The sequence below is a fragment of the Gobius niger genome (assembly GCF_951799975.1).
Source record: "Gobius niger genome assembly, chromosome: 1".
Lineage (NCBI taxonomy): Eukaryota > Metazoa > Chordata > Actinopteri > Gobiiformes > Gobiidae > Gobius > Gobius niger.
The window spans coordinates 59339180-59355917 of record NC_136852.1 but is presented as its reverse complement, the minus strand read 5'-3'; the positions used below and the strand labels follow the sequence as shown (position 1 = coordinate 59355917).

The window sequence follows — 16738 nt, the reverse complement described above, 5'->3', positions numbered from 1 at the left end:
TTGACCTGTAGTAAATTCGGACTAGGAGTCAGTCTAGTACTACTGGTGGCACTCATATCCACCGCATTCAAGTGAATAAGGCCAATAATAAGAACAATGGCAGCTGATCAGGCTGTAACTTCTTGTTGTGACTTGCTGTGATACAAGAACTAGTGTTATCTATCCAGTGCACAGCCGGTACGTTAGCCTAATGGAGCTAATCTGGTGGAGGTGGAGGAGGATGAGGGAGAGGACAGGAAGTCTTGGCTAATTGATTTTGATGAGCCAAAATAACAGGTGCAGCTCCAAGATATCAAACAGCTTACGAAACACATTCAACCAACTTTTACCTGACATGTTTTACCTTTTTTTTTTCATCCTAGCGTGACAAACTTTTTCATACATCCTTTAATTATGCTTAATAAGCTACACGCCCACACACACACACACGCCCACACACACACACACACGCCCACACTCCAAAGCCTCTCCAGCTGGTCAGTAAGGCCCCCTCTCTCCCGATCTCTCTCACCCTCTAAGAAACAAGTGGGCCATCACACGCCTGTCTACTCATCCGCCCTTACAGGATTAGGCCAGCTTTACTTAAGTGTCAACACACACACGCACACATGCACAAACGCACACACACACCAGCCATTACAAGTTGCTGTGTTACGAGCTTCTCTACCTCACAAGATACCTCTCTTACATACACACATAAACAATCTAACACAACAACTAACACTGCAGGTGGGAAGGATCTAAATATTCTGTTATGATTGGCTGCAAAGTAGGTTTTGTTTATTTGCACAGCTAGATCGTGTCACCTTAGTAATACTAATTCATAAATCAGCAGCAGGTTTTGTGGATCACAGTCAGTCTGATTTGAACAATATAAAAAATTGTGTGAATTTATATTAATTTGGGTCATCACAACAAAAAGTATTGTAGCGAATTGCCTCACATGGCCTCCTTTGACATCTTTCCCGTTTTCAGTTTTACCCTGGCTGGGCCCAGTACAATGTTTACTCTGGTTTATGACCCTTACTGAAAGAATGCATATAGTGGAGTTATATGGCAGAGGGTCAACTAGTTTGAATTGTTATTGCGGTATTTTATCCATTATTGGGCCGTGTGTGTTCAGACAAATAGTGAGGACAAACACAACCCAAGGGGATGTTTAGAGCTATGCACCAGAGAGAGTTCATCCTGAGGATTCAACTGCCCATTCAAGGACATCTCAGCACTGCTGAATGAACAAAGTCAGAGAGGATAAAGTTACACCAAAGCCGTATGAAAAAACTTGGAGGTAATAATGATGTAATAATGTTTAAAACAATTGTTAACGAAATGCAATAGACCTCATCTGTAGAGATTTTTTTTTAAAAAGAGACTATTTAAAATACAACTTCAAGTCAAACACCAGCGAGAGCCTTAAATATGCTGAGACCATGGTCTTTTTAATGGGCCTCTTTATATGAGTATCACAGCCTGTTGAACGGCACCATTACCTTCAGTGCCACCTATGGAACAATCACAGTAATGACACAAGGTATGAAACACATGTTATATATAATAAAATAAAAAGTATAATATGTATCATTATATCAAAAATAAATATGTGGAATCAAGCTATTTCAACTATATTCTGAAATCTGATTGTGATATTTATCTTTGAAATAGACTATTCCCTCAAATTATGAGGAGTGTTACTTTGAACTCCTTTCAATCTACAGCAGATAGCATATCAGTGTCCTTGTACAGGCTGCACAAGTAACTCTTTGCCGAGAAGAGACATATGAACCTACATAAAAAGTATATTCACCTCTTTGCAGTATAGACCATGCCAGATGATTACAAAGATGTTTCCAGTTTGACATAAGAGTCCTCAGTGACATGATGTGATTATTTGACCAACTCATTATCTGATCATCATGAGTGTTTTCGGTCATTTTCATGGGGTAACAAGCCAGCTCCACCTTTGTATGCAAAATTTGATTCATCTAAACGTAAAGGTTATTCAGTGGAAGCAAGCAAAGGATCAAATGATCATGTCTTTGTTCTAAAGTTAAATATCTGAACCAAAATTCTAAGTACACTGCCTCTAAATGAAATGACGTACTTCTTGGTAGTGCTCATCTCTGCAGGTTGCGTCAAACCTGTCCGTATGTGCCGTTTTCACTGTAGGGCCAGCTGATGTCCCACTGCACAGGGGGGGGGGGGGGGGGGGGGGGGGGGGGGGGGGGGTAGAGAGAGAGAGAGAGAGAGAGAGAGAGAGAGAGAGGGAGATTTCTCCAAAGAATAATTTATACGGCCAAATAAATAATTTTCCTTTCATTAAAGGAAAACTAGTTAAAAAAAAACTCACCAACTTATCACCAAGCCTGATTTGAAACACGAAACAGGAGGGCAGCATCCAGCTGTTGGTCTTACCATGTCACATAAACAAAAAAAGAAATAAGCTTCCAGCAATAACAAGCACGCACGTAAACCCTTCAAGACAAATGCTCAAAGGATCCAGGTGATAAGGTCACAGAAGTTTGGACCAATAGAGTCAGAGTGTAGAACATAGTTGGTAGCCTACTTACCTGGTTGTCTCTGAGTGGAGTTAGCCCGTCAGCACAGGTGAAGAAATGTCCGGGCACTACTCAAGAAAGTTTTGAGTGAAACATTGTGCGGTGCGTGTGTGGCACAGCTGCACGCTGTCTGCTGTCAGTTTCAGGTCACTCCTCCCGCGACTGGGCTGGGCTAGTCGGGAGCTCATTTTTCATCACTCATTTAGCTCACATCCAAACCGGCCAGTCTATGTGCTCAACCTAGTGCTACTTTGATTATGGGCAGTTTCAATATTATTGGCATGCCCAACCTTTATAAATATCCGATGATCTTATTGCATGTTGTTAGTAGGCTATTTATTATAAGCTATGTATTTCTTATCTTTTAAAAGTTTTACATGCGTGTATGGTAGCTGTAGGCAATCCTTTTTTCTTTTTAACTAGCCCGGCCCAGTGAGTGTGTGAGAAATGCTGCTGCAAGAACACATCATAAGTGTAACGAAAAACACAGGCTTATCAGAAGCCTGTGTTTTTCGTCTGATTTCAGAGAAGTAGGCTATCAATTATCCTGGGCATTTTTTGAAATCTTTCATCGAACAGCTGCATGGCGGGCGGGCAACAAAAACAAAACAATAGCGCCATCTGGAGGCTATAGGCTTACAATTTTAAAATTCTCTAGTTTCATCTGCAAGTAGTAGGATAGAATCATTGTTCTAGAAAAAAAACACAATGACAACATAAATGGTTAAAACATACGTTTTGGGTTAAAGAGCTGTCTTTGTGTCATTAAAAGTCAAATTCTATCTACTACTGCAATAAATTAATACGTCATCATCATCATCATCAATATCATCATCAATATCATAAATAGGATTATCTTCATCATAATCATCATCACCACCACCATATTATTATTATTATTATTATTATTATTATTATTATTATTATTATTATTATTATTATTATTATTATTATTATTATTATTATTATTCCATCCATCCATTTTCTTCCGCTTTATCCGGGGCCGGGGGGTCCCCGAGGCGACACCAGGCCAGCTCGGAGACATAGTCCCACCAGCGTGCCCTGGGCCTTCCACAAGGCCTTGTCCCACTAGGACATGCCTGGAACACCTCCCGTGGTAGACAACCAGGAGGAGGCATCCGAAACAGATGCCCGAGCCACCTCAGCTGGCTCTTCTCAACGTGAAGGAGCAGCGACTCTACTCCGAGCTCCTCCCGGGTAACTGAGCTCCTTACTGCCACCCTGCGAAGGAAATTCATTTCGGCCGCTTGTATTCGCGATCTTGTCCTTTCGGTCATTATCTCATGACCATAGGTGAGGGTGGGAACGTAGATCGATCGGTAAATCGAGAGCTTTATTATTATAAATATTATCATCATCATCATCATCATCATCATCATCATCATCGTGCATGAAAAATATAGGCTACTTAACGGTCTCGTTACCCGGTCTAGAAAGGGTTAAATCACCAAAGAACCTAACAGAGTAGACACCGCGCATGCGCAGTAGCCGTGACTGTGAGTAGCCTACTGGCGCAAAGATTTATGGGAGCTGCTTGTGTAGTTTACAGTCTAGTCTGATTAGTATTTCTGACTGGAGCGGATTGCCGAACATTTGAACGAACTGACTCTAGATTTCCGGATTTGTATATTAGGACAGAGCGAGGGGCAGTGACAAATGTTTGAAGTTATATGGTTTCGAGAGTACGACGGCTGCATTAATCGATCATGGTGCTAAGCTAAAGGAATGCATAGCCGCAGCTATTGTATACGGTGACTGCTAGCTAGATAAGTCTACTCTGGGTCACATGAAGTGAGTTTAACCAAGGGAAACAAGGCAGGATGGCGGAGTTACATTCACCATCAGAGGGAAGCACCGGAAAGTTCAACTCTTCGGATGAAAACGGCCACGCTGACAGCCCAGACGAGACCCTGTCCCCCACTTCAGTCATATACTTCAAGGAGGCTTTGAGCTCATCCAGCGTCCGGTTCGGCTCGCCCCAGTCTTTGTCACCCACCCCACTTCGACCGGATGACTTCCAGATTAAAAAATCCGAGTCAAGGCTAAAAAGTAGGTTGACCCATAGCATTATGATTTAAGTCATGAGGGAGTGTTGTAGTGATAGGTTGACAAATGCTTTGTCAACAAAACCACCTGACAGAGAGTGTAAGAATTATATCTGGTCGTGGCTGTTAAGTATACATTTGTAGCTGTGTTAGAATAATGTCAACATTAGCTAGTTAAGCACTTAGCAATGTGCACTGTGGTGCTCTTCTTGAGTCATGTGACTCATCACTCACATCTGAATCATCGATTTTAAATTTAGATTTTAAATGCTGATTCTTTCTCATTTATTATATTTAACCTTTTAACCCCTGAGATACATCTTTTTCGAGAGAGACGTGGCCAAGAGGCACCAGTAAACAAGTAAAAAAAAATCTAATAAGCACAACTTGATTAAATCAATGTACAATCTGTTCAAGAACAACATGCACGCTCTCAAACAGCACAGCTTTAAAGGAGCTCAGGGGAATGTGTCCTGAAGCTGGAGAGAGTTTTGAATATCATAACATAATTTAAATGGACAAAACCTCATCCAGTTTGTTGCATATATTGCAGATTTACAGCCGAAACCAAGTGTATCGTTATTACAAATACTAACATATTACTTAATGTTATTGATTATTATGATTATTGATTATTATACAATAATGGTAAACAACATCTCTTTTTATTGTTTGCTTGAAGCACATTTAAAAAGTAAATAGATTTTCAACTTAACATTTTTAACGCTTTAATTGTTTGTTTGTTTTTAATTCAAAACACACACACAGTAAACAAACAAAATGATTCAAAAGATATTTTGAACTGAATAATCTATGACTTGCTCCTCCGCTTTTAAACACTTTTGCACATGCTTTTATAATCTGTGCAGCTGGCAATTATGAGTAATTACATTTTAGAAAAGGAAGCCATTGTTTTTCAGACCATAGTGACATGATGCTAGAGAGATGTTTCCTGCATCCATGGTTCTACATCCATGCTTGGATCTTTAGCATTAGCCGAGTACTCTGGGGACCCTCCTCCCCCCATCTTTTTACGCATGCACCATCTGCTCACGTGATCTCTGTTGCTCTACTCAGCACCACTGGCAGCCATCTTGGTCAACACCCACCCAGTGCATTCACTGCGGAGCACAAGGAGTCCAATCACAGTCCACTGAAGCTAATCTCACTGACACCTTTTTCCTCTATCACCATTTGTAAAACCCCAATCTGCACAGTAGCAATTGGCGAAAGAGGTGAAGAAGAAGACAAAGGAGGAGAAAAGAGCTTGGAGGAGCTTTCTTTACACATCAGCTATTTATCAGAAGGAGGAGGAGAGGATGCAGGCCTAAGGAGGAGGAGGACCCAACACCTGCTGAAAGCTGCCGTGGACTTCCCCCACTGTGGCCTTTTCTTCTTTGTTTTTATGCCTATTACTCTTTGTGACCCCCTTCCAGGAATTAGTGGACTAAAATCAGCTATTTTTCCCCCTGCTAGTTGTGTTGTTGCTTTTGGTTAACCTCAGCTGAGTCATCATGTCTGATCTGACGCCTCAGAGCGAGACACCGACTCCCACAACAGACAAGATCACCCAGGCTGCCCGGGAGACCATTTATCTGTGCAATTTTCGCGTTTCTGTCGATGGAGACTGGCTTTGTCTTCGAGAGCTTAATGACATTTCCCTCACCCCAGACCCAGAGCCAGCACATGAAGGTAAAGAAGAGAGGGATTGAATTTATTATTGCAGGAGCTTTGTGATGATGGAGTGCAATCATATGGGTGTGGTGAGATTGTTGTCAACCATCAAGCTATTGCAGTGTCCTGTTTGGGCTGTGTGTGTGTCATCGTCAAGGACATTATGGATATACCAGTCATGTAGATTGGAGACTTGCTAGGCCCAGACTGAATGGAATTATCAATTATTTTCTTAACTAAACACAATGTCAACAAATGCCTTTCCTCCATAGAAATATTGCACAGATCAATACAATTGAGTTTCCAGAAAGAATGATTGTGGTTGTTGTTGTTTTAAAGTCTATTAGTGTGTATATTATTTGCATTTTTTCAGTATTTCATAATGTCATCATAATGGTTTTTCCAATCCCCTAGACATCTATGCTGTGGTACAGTCTGGCCCGGCTATTTTGACATAAATTATGCAACATTACTATACTGGGCTATTATGTCAAACATAGTCTTTGTTTAACCACTTAGTAAAAGTCATTGTTGTTTTTGGTGAAGCTGCACACGCTATTTTTGCTTAATTGTACTGTTTTAATTTTGTTGTGTTTGTAGATCCCAAAGACCCTATTGCCATCGAAAGGCTCAACTTGATGAACATGGCCAAACTGAGCATCAAAGGTCTAATTGAGTCGGCTCTTAACTTGGGACGCACGCTGGACTCCGACTATGCACCTCTGCAGCAGTTTTTTGTTGTGATGGAACACTGTTTGAAGCATGGGTTAAAAAGTAAGTGATATTTGACAAATGCCTACATACAATAAAATAATTGTGTTTAAAATGGAAATCCTGAAAAATAACCTAATCTGGATCAAATAATGCCTCTCTGCTAAGGAGGGTTGTACTCGGCTACATTGTACTTGAGTAACTTTTTGAAGAAATTGTACTTCTTAGAGTACACTGTGTAACATTTTGGACTATACTGTTGCCATCAGTACAAAACACGCCCCTAATGACCAGCTCGACACCGAAAATGCTATTTCTGCAGTGGATAATCAAAGAATGGATTTGGATGAGAACCTTTAACCTGTTTTAAATCTCAAATTCTGTTGACTTTAGTCACATCTCCATGGAGAGGAACTGGAGACCCACTCACAGCTAAATTACAGTCATGTCTTAGGAGAGCTGAGCCGCTCACAGCAAAAGCACATGTTTGTTTGTACATTAATGAAGTATTTTTCAATGATGAAATTGTCTGTCTTAAAATAAATGCTTGTATTTCAATTTTACTTATTGGGGAAAATTCTACGCAGTGTGGCTTTTAAAGGGGCTAAATGCAAGTTAGCCATTTTATACTCACTACTGCCACTTCAGGTAATACGTGTAACTGCACTTTCTATATTAAGCTCGTGCATGACTGCACTTCGGACCCGCATTAACACCTTTTTGAGTGACAGTGCAGGATTTTAGATGTATAGTCCCTTTAAGTTTATTATGAAGTATCTGTACTCTTACTTGAGTAAAACTAATAGTTACTTTTCCCACTGTGTGAGGAAATATTTAAAGGGGGGGTATTATGCAAAATTGACTTTTTCAAGCTTTACATCATGTTATTATGTCATTCCCTCATTAAAAACATGCCTGAAGTGTTGCCTCGGCACATTCACGTATTTTTGAGTAATCTGTAAAAACTCTGATGGCAGCCATCTTAGGGATAGGTTTGCCTGAGTCCTCCTAGGAACGCCCCCACCTCCTGGAGACGCCTCCGAGCTTCTGTCACCAGCCGAGTAACCAACCACTGCTCCTCAGCAGAACCCCCTCCCCACTGATGCCACAGACAGCGTGTGGAGGGGGCGTGTCTGAAAGGGTCAGAGGTTCTTAAAGAGACAGAGGCCTATTTCAAGACATTCGCTACAGCCATTTTGAGACAGCAATTTCATACAAGGCAGTTATTCTAATTTACTGCATTTACAGACCAGCAGAAGGTTTCGTCATCATTGTAGTGTGCTGTAGACTGGTGCTATGTGATTGAAAAAAGCATAATACCCCCTCTTTAAGTGACAAAGCTTCATTTTGATTTATAAAATAAATGAAGATCAGCTCCTTGTTCAGAATTATTTTGTTTTTCGATATTTTCATGTCATTTTCTTGGATTTGTCTTTGAAAATATCACTATTTCCCAATATGTATTTTATGTTTTATTTCACACAATTTATGGCGTTATAGAAAATAAATCAGACTTTTACGCATCAAACAGTAAAACAGTAACATTTAGTACTTTTTCACTTGAGTAATTGTTTGGGCCACTACTTTGTACTTCTACTTGAGAAAAATGATTTGAAAGTAACATTCCTCTTGAGTAAATATTTTGGCGACTCTACCCACCTCTGCCTGTCTGTGTCTTAATAATTAGCGAAGAAGACGTTCCTTGGCCAGAACAAGTCATTTTGGGGAGCACTTGAACTGGTAGAGAAGCTGAATCCTGAGGCTGGAGAGATAACTGCCAGTGTGAAAGACCTTCCTGGCCTCAAGTAAGTCGGTTACTTAAATGCGTGGAGTATGATTTTTGTTGTTGTATATTTACATTCATCTCTGTATCATGTGGCAGAACCCCACTAGGACGAGGGCGCGCCTGGCTACGACTGGCTTTGATGCAAAAGAAGCTTTCTGACTACATGAAGACCATCATCAACAGAAAAGATCTGCTTAGGTTTGTTACTAGTACCTCAGAATTATCATTAAAGCATACTGTCCAACTGACTTTTTCATTGCAATATTTGATAGTGAGTTCTATGAGTCCAACGCATTGATGATGGAAGAGGAGGGAGCAGTGATTGCTGGGCTGCTTGTTGGGTTAAATGTCATTGATGCAAACCTGTGCATGAAGGGAGAGGATTTAGACTCACAGGTAATTTCATTTTCTGAAAGTAGAACAGCGCAGTATGTTTGCAAATTAAGTATCATCAGCTGAATCAGTATCTATATAGCAAGAAACCCCCCGAAATTTGCAAGAAAAATATTTTTTTCTCCATTTCACTAAGATCTAAAGCAGTACTAAATAACTTGTTTACCTTAATCAATCCTTTTCGTAGTCCCTCTGGGGGTAATACAAGTGTTGATGGGATGATTGGGGGGTCTTTCATCTCCCCCTGGTGTCTCTGGCCAGAAAACCACCCTCGCAACTTCCCTGCACCGGGCCGCAGTCGCCAATACACACTAATGGAATCCTGAGCAAAGCTAACTGCGGGCTAGCGCAACTTAAAGGGACTATGCAGAGTTTAAAAATGTTAAAATTATGTATTTTCCTCCCCCTACATGTTCTAGCGATGTCCTAATGTGCAGAATGAGCTCAGAGCTATTCATCACAACTGCCTCTAAAATCTTGCACTGTCACTCAAAAAGGTGTTAATTCGGGTCCAAAGTGCCATCATGCACGAGCTTAATATAGAACCTGCAATTACGTGTAAGACCTGAGGTGGCAGCAGTGAGCATAAAAATGACCAACTTGGATCTAGTGCCCTTAAACAGCATGTATTTACAGCCAAGTTTGAGTGAAAAAAATTGTACAGTATTCCTCTCTCCCCCTTTGTCTTTTCTGTCAGCGTAGTATTCACTCTCACGGACAATTAATGAGTAAAAAACACAACGTGCTATGACACCTGCAGTGGCGCTTATGGTTACTTAGTACTGCTATAAAAAAAATGTGTTTATAAAAAAAAAAAGTTGTATTGGTATCTTTAAACCAAATTAAATCTTTGTCTTTCTCATGTAGTCCCAATTTGTCCTAATTTAGGTTCAAATCAAATAAAAATTTGACTTGGAAACAAATTGTAACAAAACCAAATATCAAAATAATGTTTATGGTTTACAAGACAGTTTATCAAATATTGCATTTTTTCTTGACCACTGCAGTACACTTAACAAAATAATAAAATAAATTATTTTTCAAACACTCCATCAAACACACATGTTGACTTTTGCAGGTCGGTGTGATTGATTTTTCAATGTACCTTAAAGATGGTGGAACCACCAGTAAGAGCGCAGAGGGGTAAGTACAGGGATATTACCGATTGAATTAAACTGTAAAATCATAGGGGGGGGAATAAAAATGTGTTGTTTTGTGTTTTGTCAGTGATGGTCAGATCACTGCTATCCTGGATCAGAAGAATTATTTGGAGGAGCTCAATCGACATCTAAGGTTTGTAAGCAAGTCCACTTAAATAAATCTGTCATATATATAACTTAAAATGTTGAACTAAATGTATTTGTCCGTTTTAGTGCATCAGTATACAACCTCCAGGGCAAAGCAGATGCTCTGGAAAAATCAAATGCACGGCTCACAGAAGAGGTAAGTCCACCATGGTCTTCACATTATGTCAGATATTTTGGGCTATACATCAAGTTGTACTTTTACGATTCGTGTTTTGTAATAGCTTGCCGTGGTCAATAACCGGTTCATCACTTTACAAGATGAAGTGGAAAGAGTCAAAGAAGAGAGCTCACATCAGCTGGAGTCCAGAAAGGTGCGCCTCAATAACGGCTTCTGATTGATTAAATAAATGTTTCACTTTTGAGTTTAAAATGGTTTGTTTCAATTTATTTCAGGCAGTAAGAAGCGACTCTGCAAATGGCCAAGCTCTGGGTGAAAGTCGTAAGCAGCTCAAAGAAGAAACTCAGCTTCGATTGGTAGGTTTCAAATAGTTGTCCGATACCATTTTTCCGTTTCGATAGCGATTGCAGAGCTCTGGTTAGCTGCCGATACCGATTCCAGTCTGATGCTACGAAGTACAAAAAAACATTAACAGCAAAGTTTGTTAAGATTTTGCAGATTCTCCACAGCCAATACGCAGTAGACAGTGTATGGAGCCAGAATAGTGCCATCTGAACGTTGGCATTGAAAATGATTTTGTGATCAAAAAGTAAAATATTTACATTACTTGACATATTTTTATACAAACAAAACTTTCAAACAAACATTTCTTTGTTTTTGTTTCATACTAGTTATATTCTGACGATGACGATCCAATTATTTTCAGTCAATGTCGAATTTTTCTCAAAAGCAATGTCTTATTTATTATTTTTATTTAGGTAACACCAAGTGACAATAGAAATGCAAATGTACAGCACTGTCCCATCTTGAAGGGACTATACGGAGTTTAGAAATGTTACAACTAAGTATTTTCCCCTACATGTTCCAGCCATGTCCTAATATGTAGAATGAGCTCAAACATGTTCACCACAACTGCCTCTAAAATCCTGCACTGTCACTCTAAAAGGTGTTAATTCGGGTCCGAAGTGCCGTCATGCACGAGCTTAATATAGAAGCTGCAGTTACGCATAAGACCTGAGGTGGCAGTAATGAGCATAAAATGACTAACTTGCATCTCGCCCCTTTGAATAAAAAATTTACCAGTGTTGGTACTAAAAAAAAAACTATTTCAAAGTCATGCGCTGGATACGAGTGATCTTTGGTGTTGTTTACTTCTGTGACTTTCACCGGATGTGCGGTGAACGGTAGGCAAACAGTGCATGTATCCAGCGCTGTTTGTTTAGACCGCAGATTGGTGACAGCTCAAGAGAGGCGTTTAAGTTCACTAACATTATTATTTTTATTTTTGAGTTCAATGAACACATTTATGTGGCCTTACACACAGCATGACCTGGGTGCGGCAACATGGCGATTTCTCTCATGTGGCATGTGTCACTGCATTGATATTTTTAGTCCTTTGAAACTTCCTTGTACAATAATCAAACTGTGCGTTTGATTCTGGTTCTCATTTCTGACTGTGCAGGATGTGGAGAAGGAGTTGGAAATTCAAATCGGGATAAAACAGGAGATGGAGTTATCCATGAAAATGCTGGAGAAAGACATTTGTGAAAAACAGGACGCACTGGTGGAGCTCAGACTGCAGTTAGATGATATGCGTGCAATCAACCTGCAGCTCGGCCACAAGGCACAGGTGGGTTTGTGTTCCCATAATGGCCCAGTACCCAGTTTTTTCTCGAAGGAGTAGGAAATCTGTTACATCCTGTTTTAAGTATATTGTAACAACAGGCGTTTTTATTGGAAGCCCAATATACATCTAGTTATGAAGCATTTTCATTAAATGTGAACTAGCAACATTTCAGGGACAGTAGAGCTTTGTACCCTGAAAGTTGTAAAACATTCTTTCAAATCATTCCATATTAGGGATGTTAGAAATTAGTTCCCTAAGTTAAAAAAATGTCTGGATCATTGTTAACTGTAAAATGCAGGTATACGGCGTTTTGCTGGATAATCCTGATGCAGGCCGAAAACACACAAACACACAATACTTTACTTTGATTATTGTAAACATGAAAAAGCACATTTTTTCCAATTGGAAAATATATTTATTTCTGCTTTATAATGCCTAAAATGATGAACATTGCCAATCAAATGAAATGCTATATTCAGTCAATAATAGAAGTAAGGGAGACATTTAGCGTCTTGAGTGTCCAAAAAAGTGCTATATAAGTTTGATGCATTTATTTATTTATTCCTTTAGTTATTGAGAAATGTCTATTTTAAGACGCACTGTAAATTAGGTTGTGGATGGACAAGTGGCTTCAAAGTGTTGTTTTTTTTCTTTCAGGGTGCAGAGGCCAGCTCTAAACAGAAAAGTGAGGCAATTAGCAGACTGGAAGATAAAATAAACCAAATGTCAGGGACCATAAAACAACTGGAAGCCAGGTGAGTGTGTGGCTTGGTGGAGAGTTATTTTAAAGAATCAATATTTTGTATTTTCACATATTTACAAAAATCTACTTTTATCTTGTGTGACACCCTACCCGTCCTCATTCATCATGATTATTTCTATCATTTTTTTTGTTGCATTCATTTTAATTATTAATTAGTGACATGGATTTAATAAAGCAAGCCAGAAGTCTTAACTCAGCTGCAGGGAAGGTTCTCCAGCTTGAGCAGTCATAGATCTTCTCGGATCAATGCTCAAACTCAAACTACGACCCTCTAATGCATATATACTTAACCGACTAGGGCGTTATCCATCTTGGTCTCCAAAGTTACATTTTCAGTCTCTATATCAGCTTTGAGATAAGTCGCCCTTGGTTCTTTTTTCTGATTTTTCCTCAGTGTTTCCAATTGAACACTGCTATTGTTGATGCAAAATAACTGGATGGATTGGTGTTTAATGTGGAAACACAAATCCTGTAGACAGTTTCAATAATATTCAGAAGGAGGTCAGGTCACACTAAAATCTGTATGTTCACCTACAAAAATAAAAGGAGCAGCTGACGTACATATTTTAGTTTTATATTAACTTATCAAGTCTTGAGAAGTTTTGGAGGGCACAATTTATAGATGTTGAGTTTATGATTCTGAGATTGGTGTAAACTGCAGTAATCCACAGGCTAATAAAACTTAAAATCAAAGCTTAACGGCTTGCGTCATCCTTTCAGGCCAAACCTCTTCTTTTTTTCCATTCTTTCCTCTTTGTTTCTTGGCTTGTCCTTTTTAACCATGTGTACATCTAGTATTTGTTTCAACCTTGTTTTTGTAACACCCAACCCCCCCTAAACTAGATGCAAACAGGCTGAGAAAGAGAAGGAATTGGCCTTAGAGGCCAACCGGCTCTTCAAACTCGAGTTTGGTGACAAAATTGAAAGTCTGCAAGACGAAGTGGAGCATCTGAAGAAACACAGGTAGTATTTACTCACAGCACACATTATTAGCCTGGCATGCCAGACTCCTGTTGTATTTAACTGGAGACTGCTGCCACTTTCTCTCGAATGTAAACACAAAGAAGTGAGTATGGCTGTCCAGGCTACACGTAAATAATATTTACACATATTCATTTACTGGGTGACAAAAAAATCTAGCCTGTTTTCAGTTAAGATAGAGATTAGAGTTAAAGATTAAATGAACTATATTAAGACAGTATGACCCATAAAATGTCATGTTTAATTTTTTGTGTCATGGTTACATTTTCAGATCAAAACTGCAGTACCAACTAAGGAAGCAGCATGAGCAAAGGAGTGAACATCATGTGTCCAAACAGTCAAGCATACCACAGAGGGAAAAGGCGCCTCCTGACGAACTAGCCAAAGTAAATTATTAATTTAGTTGAGTAAAAAAAACTTGTTAGCAGTAGAATTGATGTAATTTTGAGGTTTTATTTGTTTTGTTTTTCAATAAGAGTTTGCCAGAATGTTTTTTGGAAAAAAAGAGAAGTGACCAGTCTCTCTCGGGACAAGAGGACCAGGCCAGTTTGAGCTCCAGCCTGTAAGTAGTTTGCCACATGCAGCTGTTCTTATACTTTATGAAATACATTTAATAATAAAGACTATTTGGTATTTATATTTATTCATTTTAGATCTTTATCCCACCATGAGGATGAGCAGGTGAGAATTTCTTTCTTGGCACACACCCCAACACAAAAAGCAAATTATAGAGACTTGATGCAAGTTGGTCATTTTATACTCACTACTGCCACCTCAGGTCTTATATGTAACTGCAGGCTCTATATTAAGCTCATGCGTGACGCCACTTCGGACAACTTTTTGAGTGACAGTGCAGGATTTTAGAGGCAGTTGTGGTCAGTGTTGGGAACGTTACTTTTAAAAAGTAATTAGTTATAGTTACTCACTACTTGTTCCAAAAAGTAACTGAGTTAGTAACTGAATTACTCTATAATAAAAGTAACTCGTTACCAGGGAAAGTAACTATTTGTGTTGCTATATGTCAAAGAATTTTGTTTTTTTGTTGTTGCTGTTTTCACAAGTCAATTGAAATGGTTAGATTAGACAGGTGTTCAAAGATGTTCAAAGATGTTCATAGTAACTGAATGAACTGAATGGGGGGTGAGTGGGGGAGGCCCCTGTGACTGAGTGGTATTGTATTTGCGCCGCTGTTTTATTAATGTAGGAATATGGCCGTATTCAAAGAGAATGGGGAGGAACAAGAGTAACATGTGCCAACGATCAGGGCAGACTTTACGCACAAGCATGATGTCTCTCCGTGAAACAATCGACAGCAAATATAAGTTTACATGCCCCAGAAGGTTAGTGGCCTTGCACTGTTCTATGGAGCGGAGAGCGGGGAGAGAGGAAGAAGAAAGGCGCTGAGAGAGAGAGGGAGAAAGACGTGTCTCCACCGCGTCCACTGCGTCTTTGGGTTAAAAATAAGTTCCAACACTACTGATCAATGATCACCAACTTGATTCTCCCCTGCGGCTGCACCGCGCTGTGGGGATGACAAGCCGCGGGTCGGGGACACAAGTAGTTTATGGAGCAGAGAGCGCGATGCAGTACTCTGCACGGACAGTCAGATGTGCGTGTTCTGCTCCGTCAGACTCCGCCCACCCTCTCCACTGCTCTCCCCATGCTGACACCGCGGCGCTTCATTCAGCCCAATTGTAACGTGCCACTTTGTTTACCCAGTAACGATAACGGCGTTGTAACGACGAGGAGAGTAATGAATTAGATTACTCTGTTACTGAAAAAATAACGCCGTTACGTAACGCCGTTCTTTTAAACGGCGTTATTCCAAACACTGGTTGTGGTGAATAGGACTGGGCTCTTTCTACATTAGGACATGGCTGGAACGTGTAGCTGATGATAATACTTAGTTTTAACATTTTAAACTCTGTAAAGTCCCTTTTAAAGACATTACTACACACATCATATTTTTCATCAATTTTGCTGTTTTTTCTCTCAGAACGAGCCACTGTTAGAAATCACTCAGCCCTCAGTCTGTGTGAAATGTGAACAAGAAGACTCCCTGCTGAAGGTTAAGGTACCAGTTTTACCTTTACATATTTTTCTCAACCTTGGCATAACTGGACAAAACGCATGTCATTTTTTCTCTTTTAGAAACCGTGTAAGAACTGCAATGGCATCTTCTGTGAAAGTTGTGTGTCCAATGAACTGCCTTTGCCATCCTCCATTCTCCCAGAGTGTGTGTGCAATGACTGCTACTCTTTACTACTCCAACAATATGCTTCATCCCCAACCTAAAAATGCATTTAGAAAAACTCCTCTGGCCTCCAGCCAAATAAAAGAATGCCAAATATTGAAATATGCAAAAGCACTTTAAGATAATTAACTGGATTCAATGAGTGGTTTATGTTTAACAATAATGGAGGGTTTATCAGATGAGGCATTTAAAGTGTGGGATAGATATATTTTAAAAATGTCCGTAATTTAATCGTGTCCACCATGTGGACTAATTAGTGGTGGGCGAGCAAAGTCTTGGTGACACCAAAAAGTTTTCCTGGCAAACAAAAGATTCGGAGCTTCAGAGCTGCTTAATTCTGTTTGAACACTGACCTCTTGTGGACATACTTTATTATTAAGACCGCTCAATCTCGATTGAAGCATCAAAACATGCAAATCACTGTGTGCAATAGAAGTTATAAGCAGGCATGTGGCAGTTTAATTATTTTCACAAACAACCAGATAATGATTGAATGATCTGAC

At 39.7% G+C, this 16738-nt stretch overlaps 2 protein-coding genes across 4 annotated transcripts in view; one reads left to right on the top strand and one right to left on the bottom strand.

Annotated features, from left to right (window-relative positions):
- The window catches only part of grsf1 (G-rich RNA sequence binding factor 1), a 121137-nt gene that overhangs the window by 100375 nt on the left and 4024 nt on the right, over positions 1-16738 (bottom strand). The gene's annotated exons all lie outside the window — the stretch shown is intronic.
- rufy3 (RUN and FYVE domain containing 3) lies at positions 4070-16494 on the top strand. 3 transcript variants are annotated; one of them, XM_079577167.1, is made up of 18 exons: positions 4070-4625; positions 6896-7069; positions 8694-8811; positions 8889-8990; positions 9065-9188; positions 10264-10328; positions 10413-10478; positions 10559-10628; positions 10714-10803; positions 10886-10966; positions 12073-12240; positions 12895-12992; positions 13844-13963; positions 14253-14367; positions 14458-14543; positions 14635-14662; positions 15978-16055; positions 16133-16494. In XM_079577167.1, the coding sequence occupies exons 1-18, from the start codon at positions 4397-4399 to the stop codon at positions 16274-16276; spliced, it is 1956 nt and encodes a 651-aa protein (XP_079433293.1). In that variant the 5' UTR covers positions 4070-4396; the 3' UTR covers positions 16277-16494. The 3 variants fall into 3 exon arrangements, with proteins under 3 accessions (XP_079433293.1, XP_079433295.1, XP_079433294.1); XM_079577168.1 differs by lacking the exon at positions 4070-4625 and adding an exon at positions 5780-6313 and having other exon boundaries at positions 16133-16491; XM_079577169.1 differs by lacking the exons at positions 13844-13963; positions 14253-14367; positions 14458-14543; ... (1 more) ...; positions 15978-16055; positions 16133-16494 and adding an exon at positions 13157-13740 and having other exon boundaries at positions 4074-4625.